This window comes from Trachinotus anak, unplaced genomic scaffold (genome assembly GCF_046630095.1).
Source record: "Trachinotus anak isolate AG129_WGS33_773 ecotype Australia unplaced genomic scaffold, CSIRO_AGI_Tana_v1 ptg000023l, whole genome shotgun sequence".
Classification (NCBI taxonomy): Eukaryota; Metazoa; Chordata; class Actinopteri; order Carangiformes; family Carangidae; genus Trachinotus; species Trachinotus anak.
Window position 1 is genome coordinate 4,364,622 of NW_027273874.1, and position 19,796 is coordinate 4,384,417.

At 39.2% G+C, this 19,796-nt stretch overlaps 1 protein-coding gene across 1 annotated transcript in view; it reads right to left on the reverse strand.

The window, feature by feature from the left end:
* The window catches only part of LOC139606626 (basement membrane-specific heparan sulfate proteoglycan core protein-like), a 372,062-nt gene that overhangs the window by 197,703 nt on the left and 154,563 nt on the right, over positions 1-19,796 (reverse strand). Inside the window, exons 10-11 of the mRNA XM_071458887.1 lie at positions 13,088-13,360; positions 12,703-12,978 (exon numbers count right to left, since the gene is read on the reverse strand). Coding sequence (XP_071314988.1) covers positions 12,703-12,978; positions 13,088-13,360 — 549 coding nt within the window. The remainder of the gene's footprint in view (positions 1-12,702; positions 12,979-13,087; positions 13,361-19,796) is intronic.

Genomic DNA, 19,796 nt, shown 5'->3' on the forward strand with positions numbered 1-19,796 from the left:
ATCACCAGATGAACGCATGAAAACTAAACCCTGCTGTATGAAGCATGGGCTTTTTTAAAATAACAAAACAGTGCAGGCATGCACTTAACATAAAGAAGCAAGACTATGAGTTGAAATAAATAATAACACAAGTTGTCATTATTTGATTAAAATGGTCCTTGTGGTTGTTTCCCCTGCTGTACTAGGCAGACAGCCGGGCAGAGGGACCCAGGGGGAAGCTGCATGTCATCGCTTCTCTGTTAAGCAACGTTAACTTTCCATCAACAGTTGGCAGAGTTGTGAAGCAGAAGAAAGATTCATTCATACTTCATTTGTACTGTGTTGTCAAATTTCACTAGGACCTTGAACTAAACTACCAGAGACTAAACTAATGAAGCAACGCACCACATCATTATGTTACCTTCTATTCAATGTATTGGTCGACTGTCTTCAGTCACATTTGGAAGATAAATGCTCCACAACTAATCATAAATTCATTCATGAAGCCTATTGAGGTGTGAGGAAAAGTATTTGCTGCACACATTCCCACCTACAACCATGGGGGCTAAGCCCCCCCCTGTCTTTCAATCCTAGTGACGTCCCTGGTATGAAGGGAACAGACTCTGGCCTGAGGGTCAGCACAACATTTGGTCTCCATACATGAACACCACAACATGCATACAGCACTACACAGAAAACACAAACACCAACATCAACTGCTCGGAAAAATATGCAATTTCACACTGTTAGACACTGATCTAGTCTAGTTTAATGATATCATTATATTATTAAAATAAAATGCTTCATACATGATAATATATCAGCACTAAGAGGATGTGATTAAACATGATATTGTTGATAATAAGTAGGAGACAGATATTAAAGACAATATTTTATAAGTGAGAAACAACAGGAAAGAAAAACAACTGGTTACCTTCAGTCTTTCCATAGAAGAGTGTGTTCAGCACTAAAATAAAGATTGAAACCTCATCAGACATGATCCATCTGACAAACAGTCAAAATCATGATAAACGTTTAACAACCAGCTGGAGTTTCAACAGAGGCAGCTCCTGATTATCAACACATTTCTGACATGATATTCTGTAAATCGCTAACGAGGCAGGAAACACACAAAACTCTTTAAACTCAAATATATAAAATGATAAATAACTGGTCGATTTGTGTATTTAGTCCACCACTCTGATCCAAGATCTGCCTCCAAAACTACCACGATGATAAAATCATGATTCTGCCTCTGAAAGTCACAGAATTGGAAAATGACTGATGTACTCACAGAATAATGACAGTACACAGAGCAAAGTGTTCCCCATCTTCACATCCAGCTCTGACCCTGTCGCTCTGCTGCTGGGAAATGATTCCACTTCGTATTAATAACAACAGCACAAAGACAAAGAGAGAAGATCGATGCAAAAGACGAAGAAGAAGTTACGTTCCATACAAATATAAGATGAGAACTTTTCTCAACTCCTCCTTCTGAGTTTAGCCTCTTTGTTCTTCCTTCCGTTTCACACAAAACTCAAACAAACAACATGTCTTTGACCACAGGGCACTTTGACAGGTTTACACTTCCTGCCAATACTTAAATATAGTATATCCGACTGTCTTTGTACAAAGGTTGTGTCTGGCCCATGAGGTGTATGTTGTGTGTATCTAGAGTATGTATATGTGTGACTGTAGTGTGTAGGAATGTGCAGTACGTCCTGTATGTGTGTGCTTCATACTCTCCACAGTGTAACTGATATAAAACGTGGTCAAAACGTTTCTTATTTGCTGGAACTGTGTGATCTACCTGCTCATTTTATGATGAAGCCTTGAATTACAACTGTGCAGCAATAACAGCTGCAGAGATAATATTCACCCATCAGCCACAACATGAAAAAGACAGTTTGTTGTTGCACATCTTCAGAAACTGACAGCACAATGAGGAAAAACTGTCAAATAAACCAAACACTAAAATAAACCACTGCATCTGTTTTGCTCCTGTTGGTATAAAATGACTTGACAACTAGAGCCTAACAAGAATGAAGTCTTATCAGCTGGGGTGACAGACAAGTTCTTCCTCACACATGAAGATGTGTTGGCATAATAGGAAGAATTAGAGTCAGCAGCACATTCACACCACACATATTGTGTTTGTAAGTAGAAGAGAAGAAGTGTCATATACTATACAGGACGTGCACAGTGGTAGTAATTAAGTCAAGTGTAATGCACATCAACAGATAACAGCAATTTCTTTAATACAGTGACTGGTGGTGAGGTTAAGATGTGCACGTTCAGTATTTATCTCTCAGTCTGAAACATCATCAGAAGACAACAGGTTCAGTTAGAGACAGAAAGTTGAGTTTGTGGAAATCTGACATGAAGTTCCTACACTGTTCTTCATCTTGAACACTCCCTCCGGCCTCTGTGTGGTATATGTATAACCCACTAGGTGTGAAACACGTCATCTGGCTGACAGCACACATTAAACTAAAGACTATTTCCTCATTTTCAGTGCTGCAGCTCCAAATAAAACTGTTGGTCATTGTTTCCTGTGAAGAGATGGTGCAGATGAGCCTGTAGCTGAATGAACAGTCTGGGTGACTCTAGAATGATTTTGTTTTAATGTCATGTTTCATGGGCTGCTGACACAGGAGAGTGTGTCAGCCTGTCAACAGGCACATGCATTATTATTGTTTTTGACAGTGATGTTGGAGAAGGTGGTGCAGTGGTTAGTGCTGTTGCCTCACAGCAAGAAGGTTCTGGGTTTGAACTCCAGGCCTGGGGCCTTTCTGTGTCTGTGTGGGTTCCCTCTGATGCTCCCACAGTCCAAAGACGTGCACATTAGGTTGATTGGTGACTCTAAATTGCTCGTAGCTGTGAATGTGAGCGTGAATGGTTGTTTGTGTCTATATGTCAGTCCCGTGACAGGCTGGCGCCCTGTCCAGGGTGCACCCCTGCTGTCAGAGAAGGACTGTCTTGCATTCATCAGTTAAAATTTGAAAGTTCAAAAGTCTCTCTTTATGTCATAATACATCTGGATATGTGTTTTCCATCACCTGCGCTCAGCTTTTTAAAACTATTTTTAAAATTTCTTCACAGACTAACATTTCTCCATGTTCTTTTTTCTTACCTTTGCCTTCGTCGAGGAAACAGCATCAATAACATTCATCATTTCAGAGCTGACATTTTCTACAAGATCACTGATGACTGAGACTCAAACAATGAAAACCTTCCTCACTGAATCATTGTCACCTTCCAGTGTTTAATGGGGCCTGTGGGCTGAAAACTGGTGAAATGGATGAAAGATATTTGCAGTTTCATGTCACACCGCAGTGAGGTCATGTTGGGTTTTTTTGTCCTGTCTCCATGTCTTGTCTTGTCATTTCCTGTTTTATTTTGAAAGAGTAACTCTCCTCTCATTCAGGTCACTTCCCTCGTGTGTCTTGGTTTGATTGTTTGATTGTTTCCACCTGTCCCCTGTTACCATGTGTTTAAGAGTCTGCGTCTCCCCTTGTCTGTTGCCAGTGTCTCGTTTATGTCGACGTCTGTATACGACCTATCTCGCCTTCCACAGCCTCGAATCTAATCGGTACCTTGTTCCTTTTGGTTTTATTTCTAGTTCCTTGTTGAGTGATTTTTTTTGTTATTGATCTCATCGTTTTGTCCCTCCAGTTTTCAGGAGTGTTTTTTGTTTGCTCGAGCTTGATTTAGAAATAAAGATTTTTTTTGTGAAACTTTCCTGCACCTGCGTCCAGAGTCCTTGCCTGGTTGTGACATTTCACATGTAGCCTGCTGCTACAGTCGCCTCAGAAGCCTCAGGACTCTAAGAAGAAGTGAGCCCAACCACTGCTCATCAGCACAAGAATAACATTCAGCTTCCCTTTAACACCTCCACCTCCTTTACATGCCACCTCAACTGAGTCATCAGGTCACACTGACCTTTTCACTGTAGTTACAGAATTAAACTTCAAGTCATTTGCAGTCGGTGATTTTCAACCTAAACAACATTATTCCTTTGTAGGCAGAGCTGTGTGCTGTCAACTGATGACATAAAACAAGTGGTTTGGCTTGAGGTGGAGTCTGGAGTAAGGTCCACTACATTATTTCATACACATGGAGACATTTCTGGCTGCTGACATTAAAATCACAGCTTTTCTTCTTTTGTGCTGTTTCCTGTTCTTCTTTAAGTGACTCAATAAGGAGCTGAGGTCATTGCTGCTGATTGTGACTGTAGACTGTGTATTGTGACACATGGTGGCAGTGCTGTGTGTAACAAAGCAACATACTGGAAGTAGACAGGACAACGAGGAAGCAGCAAGAGCAGCACAAGAGACACAGACTGATGGATGACAGAATATCACTCACTCAAATACAGTGTGCTGCAACCGCAATAAAGATGAAGAAGAAGAGCTCACTGTTGGTCTACATCTTACTGTGAATAAATAATAAAGAAATAACTAATAAAAATAAATCCTGCTATTGTTAGCTTGTTAGCAGGAGATATCGTGACCTGCACCATTACATAGTCATTTCTGAGCTCCATCTCTGGCCTTTCTCACCTGAATTCAGATGTGGACTATTAAAGGTGCACTAGTCAACGTTTGTAACAGAAAATCCAACCATGATTGTTCACTTGACTTTATTATATTTATTTACAAACCCACTGCTTTTAGTAGGAAACATGAGATAAAGAAGAAAGAAAGAAGACACAGCATAATGTAAAATATATTACATTAAATATAATATAAATAGAATTTATTATTATACAACAACCTGTGACCCGGTTCAGATAAGCAGTTAAGAAAATGGACGGATGGATGGATGGATTATACAACAATCACACAAAGTGGCTCAGTTTGTAAATATAAACTTCTACAAAGTTGTCACAACTCTGATGCTTGTCTTGTTCATATTTCTGTAGGATAACAAGTGAATCTATTTCTAATGTTCATCTGCACTTTGTCCAAATGACAAATACAGTTATACAAAACTGTATACAAAACCATCAGGTGGGGACACGTGAGACTCAGGGAAAAGTGAGTAACCTTCAGTATATCATTTTTGATACTGACAAGAATTACGTGTCATTTTATAAGTTATCTGTAAGATAGTGAATATTTTTTTCTGTTATTACTTAACTCTTATTGAACTTAAACTGATGTTTAAATCAGCACCACATGATGAACATACTCAACAACAGGGGGGAAATATAACCACAGAGAAACAATATACATTTGATATGCATTAATAAGCAAAATGCCAAAAGTCCATGAATTTATATCAAGCTTTTTTAAAAAACATAATCTGCTGTTCAGCTGCACAAAATGTGTGGGGATTTTTTTATGTTGTCATCCACGTCTCTCTTGTTTTGTTGATGATGTTAATCTTTTTATGGACCTGGAACAAAATCACAATAAACAGCTGGAAAACTGAGACATCCTATCTGACATGATATAAAACATCATTTATATCATTGAAAACAAACGTGTTATATTCAGAAAAAATTCTATATGGAATCAGGAAAATAATTTCAAATAATACAATTTAAAAAATGAAAAGTGGACGTTAAAGAAAGGATTTAGATGTGAGAGACATGTTAATAAATAAACTGAGATAACTACATCAAAGCTTCCCTTTAAGAATGTCTTCCATTACACAGACTGTCTGATGGTGAAGTTTACAAAACTTTTTTGTAAAAAGTACATTTGAATTAAATGATGATAAAACAAGATAAATAACTGATGTTAATGTTTGTACCTGTGGCTGAATCTGGATTCACATTAATATAGTCAGAGCTCTCCCCTGCACCATCACACTGACCTGTTAAAATGATCACATGACAGGATTTCATTGTTGTATAAACTTCAACAGCAGATGTGACATTAGTGACATTACTGTCTGGTTGACCTGAGAAATAATGTTTTCACTGACTTTAATATCAATCACTCCTATATAATTATATACTGCAGCTTCCATCAGCTCGACATTAGTAAAAGTAAAAATACTGAACCTTCTCCAGTGTTTTCAGATCCTCTGACTGATTCATAGACGCAGACGTCACCTACAGGTCAGTGAAAAGCAAAACAAAGTCACATCAGTCACCTCATGTCTCTGATAGTCATTTGAACTGAAGAACTTCCTGAAGTCACATGTTAAATTTCTGAGGTTTGGTTTAACTCCAGCAGCAGAAGGAATGAGGACAGTCTTGGAGAACTGGATGCAAATGGATTACAAATATTTCCTGGTCTCTATCGAATAGAAACTGAGTTAGAAACAGTTGTGAAAGTGTTTGAAGTGAGATGAAAAACTGACCGTGGAGAAGAGAGGAATATACTTGCTGCTGATTTTCATCATGGTTGACTGTTTGGTCTGTAGCAGAGCCCTGATTCCCTCTGTGAGTCTGAGTGAGCCTGAAACATGGAGTTTAAAAATGTATATTAATAGTAATTAGCAGGAAAGTTTAAAAGTAAAAAATGATAAAGATGTAAAGTGTAGAGCTGCTTTTAAGTTGCAGAGGAGAGAAGAGAGTGTGTTGTTCAAACCTGTGAACACATGGACCTGTAAAAAGCACAGTAGGATTTGTATTGAAAAGTGAACCACTGCTCCATGACATGACGTCAGAACTGATCACAGATTTTTAATAATCAGTGTCTCACCTGTTGACTTTCTGCAGCCACACAGCAGCAGGACAATAATCAATACTATTCCACAAACCAGCCTAACGATCAGCAACACAGGAAATGAAGAACTTTCTGGTCTTTGCACAGCTGCTGTAAATATGAAATTTTATTGACATGAATTAAAGTATTAAGAAATGTATTTATTGTACTTCTCTTGAACTGGAATTGACACAATCTGTTCAGATAAATGAGATGCAGGTGACTCCAAGTCTTAGTGAAGATAAAACAATACATAAACCAATTAACATCCACATACACATAAACAAACTATATGTTGACAGTGTGTCTCTGTCAGACAGTAACACAATTAACAAAACGAAAAAGCCTAAAATATTTGAATCCCACTCACCTTTAACTGACATCCAACTCTGTGGTGACACTTTTCCTGAGGACTGACACTTGTAGAAACCTTCATCTGACTTTGACACTGCAGAGATATTCAGCTCCGTCCTGGTATCACTTTGGATCAGTTTGTCATTATGGTAGAAAAACACACTGGAAAGTTTTTTTTCTGTCCTGAATCTGCAGCCAAGAGTAACAGACTCTCCCTCAGTCACAGGACGGACGGGGCTCACCAGGATAACACCATCATGATAATCATCTGTAAAACAGTCAGAATGTGAAGCTGCAGTCAGAGATCAGCTGCTGCAGACCTTTACAACCAGCTGACATGTAATGATGAGAATAGATTACACATCTGTTTTTATTCTGATGCAGTTCTGATTTATTTTACAGGATCATCATAAGACCTGACATTTGATCTCGTTCTCTTACAACCTACTTTTTATATATATATTTACTTTTTGGAGGTGTTTATTTATTTATTTTTTTCTTTTTTGTTAATAGAATATAATTTTTTTATTTGACTTCAATGTTTTATATGAAAATCTGAGGAAAAGCACTTTAAAACAGTAATACTGATTCTTTTGCTTGTTACCAAAACTAAATTAGACAAAATACTTTGAAGAGAAGAAGATATTTGCTGTGGCCAAAGTTTTCACTCATATAAATTATTTTGCAAAGAAATGTAAGAAGTGAAGAAAGTGAAGAGAGACCAAGGTTATTATGCTGCTAAATTGTAAAGAAAACTGACTGAACACTGACAAAATAACCTATTTACGTTAAATCTGCAGAACATAGAGGAAGTTATTTTGTCTGTTTGGTCACAGACAGTCACTGAACAGACCATGTAGCAGAGTCATGGATCAAACTCTCAGAAAGTCTCTGTATATGTCAACAACTCAGTTCTCAGATATGATGAATTAAATCACATGAGACGTTGAAAATACTTCAAATACCAGAAAAAATGAAACACAAAGAAAATGTAATAAAACGTACCATGTAGAGTGATGTTGACTGTGTTGCTGAACTCTCCTGATCCAGACTCACACCAGTACACTGCATCACTACGCTGTGATGAGAACATGTCACATCTGGATCCAGTCATTCTCCTCCAGTCAGAACAGGACAGGGAGTCACCCTCAGGAAACCTCCTCACTCTCCACTCAGTAGAGTTTCCCTCACAGCTCAGTGAGATATCCTCAGAGATGAAGTGCTGCACTCTGTCAGGACTCACTGTGAGAGACGCTGATGGATGAACATCTGGAAAACAACACATAGAAAAGAGTCAAACCAGACAGAGATATTAAAATGAAAGAGATCTCAGTGTAAATGTTCCTGTGTTGATCTTTGTTTGTTGAGGATTAAAACATCAGTAGCAGCAACACTGGAACAAGATGCAGTGTTTTGGTGAAACTATGAGAGTTTGGAACAAACAGAGCAAATGGAGACACAGCAGAGAAATGAATTATGCTGCTGATGGATGTTTTTCTACTGTCTACTTTTACCTTTCAAACACACAGAGGTGTTTATCTCATATTAAAAGATGCTTCTTGTCTCTGTACTAAAGTCTTTTCCTCTTGTTTGTCTTGTTTGAGTCGTCTCAGCTTCACAGCTGTTTGTTTATCTGGTCTGTGCACCTGTCTCACCACTGAGTGAAGACTGCAGCTATAGCTGTCCTGTCTATAAACAGGAAGTTTCCAAAATAAAAGTACCCATTGAGAAGAGTGGAGCTACACTTCAGTGAGAGGTGGAAACCTTGTATCTCCATGTTTGTTTGTTGGTTTTAATGCTTTCAGATTAACTGAAGAAGGATAAGGGAAGGACAGAAGGAAACAAGGAGAGAAGGATACTCAACCCAGTTCACAGTCAATACATTTCTTCCACTGGGGACCATGAACGTAAAAATCAGTTTGTTTACCAACATTTGTTTTGAAGAAAAGTTGCTCACAGACAAAAACATGGATGAATTTAGGTCATGACTGAACATTTGCTTCTTGTCTTAAAAAAACCAAAGAAACAACAAACTCACCTCCAGACCAGACAAACTTTGGTTCACTGATCTCAGTGTAAAACACTGGGTCTCCTCTTCCAGCCTCACACACATATCCTGCTGTGTGTGTCTGACCATGGACGATGTAGGAATCCTGTTCAGTCCCACTGCTGCTACCAGGGAGCAGCTCATAGCTGTAGGAGGTGTGTGATACATCAGGAACAGCCTTATACCAGGAGAACCTCCATCCTGCAGATGGATGTTCAACCTCACACTTCAGAGTCACTGAGGCTCCAGGACTCAGCCATGATGGAGACACAGTGAGGACAGGCCGGGGTTTATCTGTTGGAAAGTCATTTTCTCAGGATCAAAACATGTGATGACGTCTGGTCTCTGGACATGGAATCATTTTTCTCTCAGAACATTATCAACAAATACATAATATGAACAAACATTAAGATATAATCTGATTATAAACTAACAAAAACATTTGAACTTGTTAACATCTTCAGTTTAAATGATAATGATCTGACTTACTGTCATACACTGTCAGGTTGACTGCAGCACTCCACTCTGTTGTATTACGTCGAGCACTTTTCATCCTGCCCCTACACCTGTACTCTCCACTGTGGGACGATGAAGCAGAACTAATCCTGTATTCATGTTGATTTGAAGCTTTCAATGAGCTGGTAGTTTCCCATTCATACGTCCACTCAGTGTCTCCTCCCTGGATCTCACAGCTGACACTGATCCTCTCTCCTCTGTAGATCTCAGTCCAGTCGGGCTGCAGAGTCACAACAGCCCTGTTTGGGCCTGTTCATGGTCAAGAATTTATAATAAGAACATGAAAAGACCAAAAGGTTCAATTAACATCAGATATACTGTTTTTCCATCCATCTTAACGTTGTATCATGAATATACAATAGATTTATTCTACATTGTGTGTTTATTTCCAAACTCACCAATGGCGTCAATCCTCACTTCCTGACTCTTCTCTGTGTAGTAAACTGGGTCTCCTCTTCCTCCTCTGCAGCTGTAGACTCCTCCCTGTGAGACACTGATTTGTCCAGTTGTGTGGAAATCAGCATCATGTGTGTTCAGAGGTTCAGAGAGTTTATTGTCTCTGTACCAGTCGTATTTCCAACCAGATGATGGGTCCACAGAGCAGGTCAGTGTCACTCTGCCCCCTGCTGGTATGACTGTGGTGTCTGCTGTCAGTGAGGCCCGGGGTTTATCTGCTGTTCAGTTTACAGAGAAAAACAAAACAAGTCAGTGGTTAAATAGGATTTGTTCCAGAAAAATATTTTCACTTTATTACCTTTTTCATCAACTCTGATCAGACTGATTGTCTGTGAAACTAATTTAACCCAACTCACATCCAGCCCTTTGTCCACATTAAAGTCTTTGAACATTCACACATTTATTCTGCAAATTTTGTATCAAAATAAATCACAAAACGAGCCGGTGACACAGACATGTCACCTTCACTTTCATGGTGTGTATTTTCTATGGTTCATATAGAAACAGTTGTGGAGATGGAGATTGAAAAAAAATGTGTCCAACAGAAAAAGGACTGGAAACTGTGGCTTTTCCTTGTCCTTCATGTTACGTGACTCTGAACCGGTCAGGACAACTGGGTTGGAAATGAATATTTCAAAATCTTCCAACTCTTCATCATAATATATGAAACAGAAACTGACACAAACTAACACAAGCCTCCATCCACCATTTTATTCAACTCTGTGGTCTGTGCTGCAGATCACAGATAAAACCTTGAGAGGAATCTGAGAGGAAAAGTCAATAATCACCAAATGACTGAAACACTGTGAATGTAGCAGATCAGCCTCCAACAAAATGAAGACATATTGTAGCAGGTGTTAATGAGACCAAACTCTTTCCATGAAGTTTTCAAAACCAGAAACCTCTAGAGGTTAATGAAGAAAATAAATATATTAGATGATATATCTGTTGTAATATTTGTCAGAGGAAGCTGTGGACTCCTTAACAACCAAATATAGGTGAGGAGGCTGAGATTCAGCATTTGTACTACATTTTATTATTCATGTGTTGGAACTGTATAGTACATAAGAAGTTACTCTGATGTTCCAGAAAAAAAGCTCTTTTCCAGGTCTTTTGTGACTACACTAAAAAAAAAAATCAACTTTCTACTGAGTAGCTGGAGAGAGGTCAGATGTGTTTTTGTTGTTGTACTTAGATGGAACAGATTTTAAAAATTGTAAAACATAACATTTTTGTATGAATGAAAGACGTTCAACTTACATGATACAGTCAGTCTGATGACATCACTCCACTCTGTTGAGGAAAACAAGTCTTTTCTACCCCTACACCTGTAGCTTCCACTGTGAGACAGAGTAACACTGCTGATCCTGTATTCACTGTGTGATGGAGGTGTGTGTGAGCTGGGTGTTCTCCATTCATACGTCCACTCAGTGCCTCCACCTCCCTGGATCTCACATCTGACAGTGATCTTCTCTCCTCTGTATATCAGAGGCCAGTTTGGTTGCAGAGTCACAACAGCCCTGTTTGGGACTGTTCATGGTCAAGAATTTATAATAAGAACATGAAAACACCAAAACGTTCAATTAACATCAGATATAATGTTTTTCCATCCATCTTAATGATGCATCATGAATATACAATAGATTTATTCTACATTGTGTGTTTATTTCCAAACTCACCAATGGTGTCAATCCTAACTTCCTGACTCTTCTCTGTGTAGTAAACTGGGTCTCCTCTTCCTCCTCTGCAGCTGTAGACTCCTCCCTGTGAGACACTGATTTGTCCAGTTGTGTGGAAATCAGCATCATGTGTGTTCAGAGGCTCAGAGAGTTTATTGTCTCTGTACCAGTCGTATTTCCAACCAGATGATGGGTCCACAGAGCAGGTCAGTGTCACTCTGCCCCCTGCTGGTATTGTTCGTTTGTCAGCACTCAACTGAGCCTTTGGTTTAGCTGCCATTGAGTTTAAAGATAGAAATAAGTAACAAATAATAAAGAATAAAGTGAGTACTAAATGAATTTGAACTGCAAATAAACTGCAAATAATTATATCATGGCAAATTTCTCATATTATCTAGAAGACAATTCAAAAAGACTTTGTAAACACAGTGTTAAATTTGTGTGTACATTTTTATGTATTTAATTTCTTACATTTAAGCAAATTATTGTTTCCCTTAATGAAATGATTTGACATAATCATCCTTGAATTTCTACATGGTCAAGGTAGGATAAAACTTAAATGATCCTCAGCGGTGCAATTAGGTGTATATATTATATATAAATAAAATTGTGTATAATTTTGAATGAATTATTATTTTTTGTATAATATTGCAGTGCTGACAACTTTAAAATGTAAAAAGACATGACATTACACATGAGCTACAGTATTTGCTAATAATGACTCATCTTGTTGTGTGGTAAGATGTTTTTACACTGGGGAAGTTGTGTTATTAGACAAAATCAGTGAACTGTGGACTTCTTAATGGGGGTGGTTTAGCAGTCATTCTCTGTGGTTTCATCTCATCTATAGGAGGAAATCTCTATATTACACACCAGAAGTTCTCTACAATAAAAATCACTGTCTCTGTTCTTCCCTGCAGATCTTCAGAGTGATATTTTTCCAGAGGCTGCAGTGACTACCACCGTTTGTCCCTCATGTAGATGAAAGCATAACAAATATATGACTTACGTGATACTGTTACTTTGAGGCCTTTACTCCACTCTGTCGAAGAATACGGGTCCCTTCTGTGTATACCCCTACACATGTAGCCCTCACCGTGGGACTCAGAAGCTCTGGTACTCCAGTAATCATCATTTGTCCGATGTGTGGTTGACCAGGATGTTCTCCATTCATACTCCCACTCAGCGTCTCCGCCTCCCTGGATCTCACACCTGACAGTGATCGTCTCACCACTGAAAATGTGAGGCCAGCTGGTCTGCAGAGTCACACTGACCTTATTGGAAACTGTTCACAGCAGAAATATAAAATCAACAAAGGAAACGACAGAGCTTTAAAGCAGTAATGAGGAATTCATGTCATTTTACTTTACTCCAAATAAAACCATTAAACTCACAAGTTATCTGAATTGTGACCTCATCACTTGCATGAGCGTAGAAGACTGGATTTCCTCTCCCTCCTCTGCACCAGTAAGTGCCTCCTTGTGAGATACTCATCACTCTGTTTTCATCACCATCTCTCACAGGCAGAGTTTCATCAGAGCCTGGAGTTCGTCTGGACCAGTGATATGTCCAACCAGCAGAGCCGGCCACAGAGCAGGTCAGTGTAACACGGCCTCCTACTGGTATGTTTGTTGGGCCTGATAGCAGTGTGGCCTTAGGTGCTTCTCCTGTTGTAAGAAACAAAATCATGTGAATGATTCAAATGGTAATGGTTTCAAAATGACATAAGATGAAATGTTCTCAGCACAATGTTACAGCAACCTTCAAGTCAGCTTCATTTTATTTATAGGGCCAAAATTACAAATAAAATGACACCCACTGTTGTTAGACCACTTCCACATCTGTCCTGATTTTGGTTTCCAAAGGAAAACAGCTCCATAATTTTGTAGTGACAGACAATAATTACATAAGACTCCTGATGTGGAGAGCTCTGTCGTGTTACTTCTATACATGTTTGCCTTTTTATTATATTATCTAATAATAGCTATTATTTTTTCCAGCAAATAGGACAGTAATTCTGGATTATACTGTCTGTTGAGCTTTTAAAATGCTGCCACCATATTCTCTGTGTGGAAAGTAGCAGGAAAAACACAGTGGTCCTGAACAAAGTTTCAAGTTTCAGGGTTTTCTAGAATGTATAAAGTACATGATTACAAATACATTTAGATTTATACTGTTTATATCAACACAATTGGGGCAATCATATGAGCAGGGCTCATAAATAAGTGCTAATATTCATGGTAAACTTTCTCATGGTGATAAAACGTCGACTTACCAGATACAGTTAAAGAGAAGATGTTACTGGTTTTCACATCATATGAGAGCTTGTGCTGAACAAGGCACTGGTATTCACCACTGTGGCCTGTCAAGAGACGTAATGTGAAGCGTTTATGGACATTATATGTAAAAAATGGCCGATTATCCTTGGTGAGTGCGTATTCCCAGTGAGTTTCTTCTCCTTCCTTCAAGTCACAGATGAAGGTCACAGACTCTCCAGAAAAATAAGTGGACTGGTCGGGCTGCAGGGTCACAGTGACCTCATTGGAAACTGTTGACAAAAACACACAGTTAGAAAACAACTACAAGTATAAAACACAAAGGTGTGTAGCACTTTTCCTACTGATAATTATTTTTATTGTCTTTTAGAGACAATTTGAATTTTGTAGCAAGGTTTAATAAACAACACAAACATTATTCAACAGTCGTGGCAACAAAAGCAGGTGGAAAAACAAAAGCATGAAAACATATCACACAATGTGTCTCTAAAAAAAAGACTTGAACTGAGCTGGAAGTTTTTCATTCACCAGAAACGTGAATACAAACAGGGATTAAGGACAAAGTTTGGCAGCAGCCAGTTGAAGGAAACTCTTCACTGACAACACTGACTCAACCTCTGAGATCTATTTGATAAAAACTCTAAAAGCTGCTCAACTGGTTTAAATTCATGTTTTTCATATCATACTGGAAACCATCATTGTCTCAGTCATAAATAATTGTTTGTGAAGTGTCTGATTTCACCCAATTTAGTCTCTTTGGTTCCACAAGTTTATGAAATCACACCAAAGTACAACACACTGACGACAAACCACAAATTATTTCGACAGACATTGTGATGGAATGAAATGTTTTTGAAGTTAACAAGATGCAGATCATTTCACACAAGACACAGGAGCTCACTGAATGGTTTCATTCAGATGAAAACACTGTGAATCACATGTTAACTTTTCACTTTCTAACTTGACTCGCTCCTGCAGGTGATGCCAAGAAGACACTGTGGCAGTCAGCACACATGCTAATAACCTAAGTTCAGTGAGATGATCTGTGCTGCTCACAGGACTGTTGGGACTGACTGTACCTGTGGTGGAGACTCATCAGTGCCCTCTGGTGGCTCACTGCCCTGCCCCATTAAAATCACCAGATGAACGCATGAAAACTAAACCCAGCTGTATGAAGCATGGACTTTTTTTTAAATAACAAAGCAGTGCAGGCATGCACTTAACATAAAGAAGCAAAACTATGAGTTGAAAAAAATAATAACACAAGTTGTCATTATTTGATTAAAATGGTCCTTGTGGTTGTTTCCCCTGCTGTACTAGGCAGACAGGCGGGCAGAGGGACCCAGGGGGAAGCTGCATGTCATCGCTTCTCTGTCAAGCAACGTTAACTTTCCATCAACAGTTGGCAGAGTTGTGAAGCAGAAGAAAGATTCATTCATACTTCATTTGTACTGTGTTGTCAAATTTCACTCGAACCTTGAACTAAACTACCAGCAACTAAACTAATTAAGCAACACACCACATCATTATGTTACCTTCTATTCAATGTATTGGTCGACTGTCTTCAGTCACATTTGGAAGATAAATGCTCCACAACTAATCATAAATTCATTCATGAAGCCTATTGAGGTGTGAGGAAAAGTATTTGCTGCACACACTCCCACCTACAACCATGGGGGCTAAGCCCCCCCTGTCTTTCAATCCTAGTGACGTCCCTGGTATGAAGGGAACAGACTCTGGCCTGAGGGTCAGCACAACATTTGGTCTCCATACATGAACACCACAACATGCATACAGCACTACACAGGAAACATAAACACCAACATCAACTGCTCGGAAAAATATGCAATTTCACACTGTTAGACACTGATCTCCTCTAGTTTAATGATATCATTATATTATTAAAATAAAATGCTTCATACATGATAATATATCAGCACTAAGAGGATGTGATTCAAAATGATATCATTGATAATAAGTAAGAGACAGATATTAAAGACAATATTTTATAAGTGAGAAACAACAGGAAAGAAAAACAACTGGTTACCTTCAGTCTTTCCATAGAAGAGTGTGTTCAGCACTAAAATAAAGATTGAAACCTCATCAGACATGATCCATCTGACAAACAGTCAAAATCATGATAAACATTTAACAACCAGCTGGAGTTTCAACAGAGGCAGCTCCTGATTATCAACACATTTCTGACATGATATTCTGTAAATCGCTAACGAGGCAGGAAACACACAAAACTCTTTAAACTCAAATATATAAAATGATATATAACTGGTCAATTTGTGTATTTAGTCCACCACTCTGATCCAAGATCTGCCTCCAAAACTACCACGATGATAAAATCATGATTCTGCGTCTGAAAGTCACAGAATTGGAAAATGACTGATGTACTCACAGAATAATGACAGTACACAGAGCAAAGCGTTCCCCATCTTCACATCCAGCTCTGACCCTGTCGCTCTGCTGCTGGGAAATGATTCCACTTCGTATTAATAACAACAGCACAAAGACAAAGAGAGAAGATCGATGCAAAAGACGAAGAAGAAGTTACATTCCATACAAATATAAGATGAGAACTTTTCTCAACTCCTCCCTCTGAGTTCGGCCTCTTTGTTCTTCCTTCCGTTTCACACAAAACTCAGATATGTCTTTGACCACAGGGCACTTTGACAGGTTTACACTTCCTGCCAATACTTAAATATAGTGTATCCGTCTGTCTTTGTGCAAAGGTTTGTCTGGCCCATGAGGTGTATGTTGTGTGTATCTAGAGTATGTATGTGACTGTAGTGTGTAGGAATGTGCAGTACGTCCTGTATGTGTGTGCTTCATACTCTCCACAGTGTAACTGATATAAAACGTGGTCAAAACGTTTCTTCTTTGCTGGAACTGTGTGATCTACCTGCTCATTTTATGATGAAGCCTTGAATTACAACTGTGCAGCAATAACAGTTGCAGAGATAATATTCACCCATCAGCCACAACATGAAAAAGACAGTTTGTTGTTGCACATCTTCAGAAACTGACAGCACAATGAGGAAAAACAGTCAAATAAACCAAACACTAAAATAAACCACTGCATCTGTTTCGCTCCTGTTGGTATAAAATGACTTGACAACTAGAGCCTAACAAGAATGAAGTCTTATCAGCTGGGGTGACAGACAAGTTCTTCCTCACACATGAAGATGTGTTGGCATAATAGGAAGAATTAGAGTCAGCAGCACATTCACACCACACATACTGTGTTTGTAAGTAGAAGAGAAGAAGTGTCATATACTATACAGGATGTGCACAGTGGTAGTAATTAAGTCAAGTGTAATGAACATCAACAGATAACAGCAATTTCTTTAATCCAGTGACTGGTGGTGAGGTTAAGATGTGCACATTCAGTATTTATCTCTCAGTCTGAAACATCATCAGAAGACAACAGGTTCAGTTAGAGCCAGAAAGTTGAGTTTGTGGAAATCTGACATGAAGTTCCCACACTGTTCTTCATCTCGAACACTCCCTCTGGCCTCTGTGTGGTATATGTATAACCCACTAGGTGTGAAACACGTCATCTGGCTGACAGCACACATTAAACTAAAGACCATTTCCTCATTTTCAGTGCTGCAGCTCCAAATAAAACTGTTGGTCGTTATTTCCTGTGAAGAGATGGTACAGATGAGCCTGTAGCTGAATGAACAGTCTGGGTGACTCTAGAATGATTTTGTTTTAATGTCATGTTTCATGGGCTGCTGACACAGGAGAGTGTGTCAGCCTGTCAACAGACACATGCATTATTATTGTTTTTGACAGTGATGTTGGAGAAGGGGCGGCACGGTGGTGCAGTGGTTAGTGCTGTTGCCTCACAGCAAGAAGGTTCTGGGTTTGAACTCCAGGCCTGGGGCCTTTCTGTGTCTGTGTGGGTTCCCTCCGATACTCCCACAGTCCAAAGACGTGCACATTAGGTTCATTGGTGACTCTAAATTGCTCGTAGCTGTGAATGGTTGTTTGTGTCTATATGTCAGTCCTGTGACAGACTGGCGTCCTGTCCAGGGTGCACCCCTGCTGTCAGAGAAGGACTGTCTTGCATTCATCAGTTAAAAATTGAAAGTTCAAAAGTCTCTCTTTATGTCATAATACATCTGGATATTTGTTTTCCATCACCTGCGCTCAGATTTTTAAATCTATTTTTAAAATGTCTTCGCAGACTAACATTTCTCCATGTTCTTTTTTCTTACCTTTGCCTTCGTCGAGGAAACAGCATCAATAACATTCATCATTTCAGAGCTGACATTTTCTACAAGATCACTGATGACTGAAACTCAAACAATGAAAACCTTCCTCACTGAATCATTGTCACCTTCCAGTGTTTAATGGGGCCTGTGGGCTGAAAACTGGTGAAATGGATGAAAGATATTTGCAGTTTCATGTTACACCGCGGTGAGGTCATGTTGGGTTTTTTTGTCCTGTCTCCATGTCTTGTCTTGTCATTTCCTGTTTTATTTTGAAAGAGTAACTCTCCTCTCATTTCAGGTCACTTGCCCTCCCTCGTGTGTCTTGGTTTGATTGTTTGATTGTTTCCACCTGTCCCCTGTTACCATGTGTTTAAGAGTCTGCGTCTCCCCTTGTCTGTTGCCAGTGTGTTGTTTCTGTCGACGTCTGTATACGACCTATCTCGCCTTCCACAGCCTCGAATCTAATCGGTACCTTGTTCCTTTTGGTTTTATTTCTAGTTCCTTGTTGAGTGATTTTTTTGTTATTGATCTCATAGTTTTGTCCCTCCAGTTTTCAGGAGTGTTTTCTGTTTGCTCGAGCTTGATTTAGAAATAAAGATTTTTTTTTTGTGAAACTTTCCTGCACCTGCGTCCAGAGTCCTTGCCTGGTTGTGACATTTCACATGTAGCCTGCTGCTACAGTCGCCTCAGAAGCCTCAGGAGTCTAAGAAGAAGTGAAGTCATTTGCAGTCGGTGATTTTCAACCTAAACAACATTATTCCTTTGTAGGCAGAGCTGTGTGCTGTCAACTGATGACATAAAACAAGTGGTTTGGCTTGAGGTGGAGTCTGGAGTAAGGTCCACTACATTATTTCATACACATGGAGACATTTCTGGCTGCTGACATTAAAACCACAGCTTTTCTTCTTTTGTGCTGTTTCCTGTTCTTCTTGAAGAAAAAGTAACATGGCTGTATTCAGGTGCAGGTCTGATCTTACAAACGTCTTCAAATGTCTTTGAGCTGCACTCACAGTTCAAACTGCAGCATGAAGACAGAAGAAAAGCTGCAGAGACCAGCAGTGACTCAATAAGGAGCTGAGGTCATTGCTGCTGATTGTGACTGTAGACTGTGTATTGTGACACATGGTGGCAGTGCTGTGTGTAACAAAGCAACATACTGGAAGTAGACAGGACAACGAGGAAGCAGCAAGAGCAGCACAAGAGACACAGATTGATGGACGACAGAATATCACTCACTCAAATACAGTGTGCTGCGACCACAATAAAGATGAAGAAGAAGAGCTCACTGTTGGTCTACATCTTACTGTGAATAAATAATAAAGAAATAACTAATAAAAATAAATCCTGCTATTGTTAGCTTGTTAGCAGGAGGTATCATGACCTGCACCATTACTTAGTCATTTCTGAGCTCCATCTCTGGCCTTTCTCACCTGAATTCAGATGTGGACTATTAAAGGTGCACTAGTCAACATTTGTAACAGAAAATGTGGAACCAGCTCCCAGTGTGGGTTCAGGAGGCAGACCCCCTCTCTACCTTTAAGATCAGGCTTAAAACTGTCCTCTTTGATAAAGCTTACAGTTAGGGCTGTCTCGGGTAT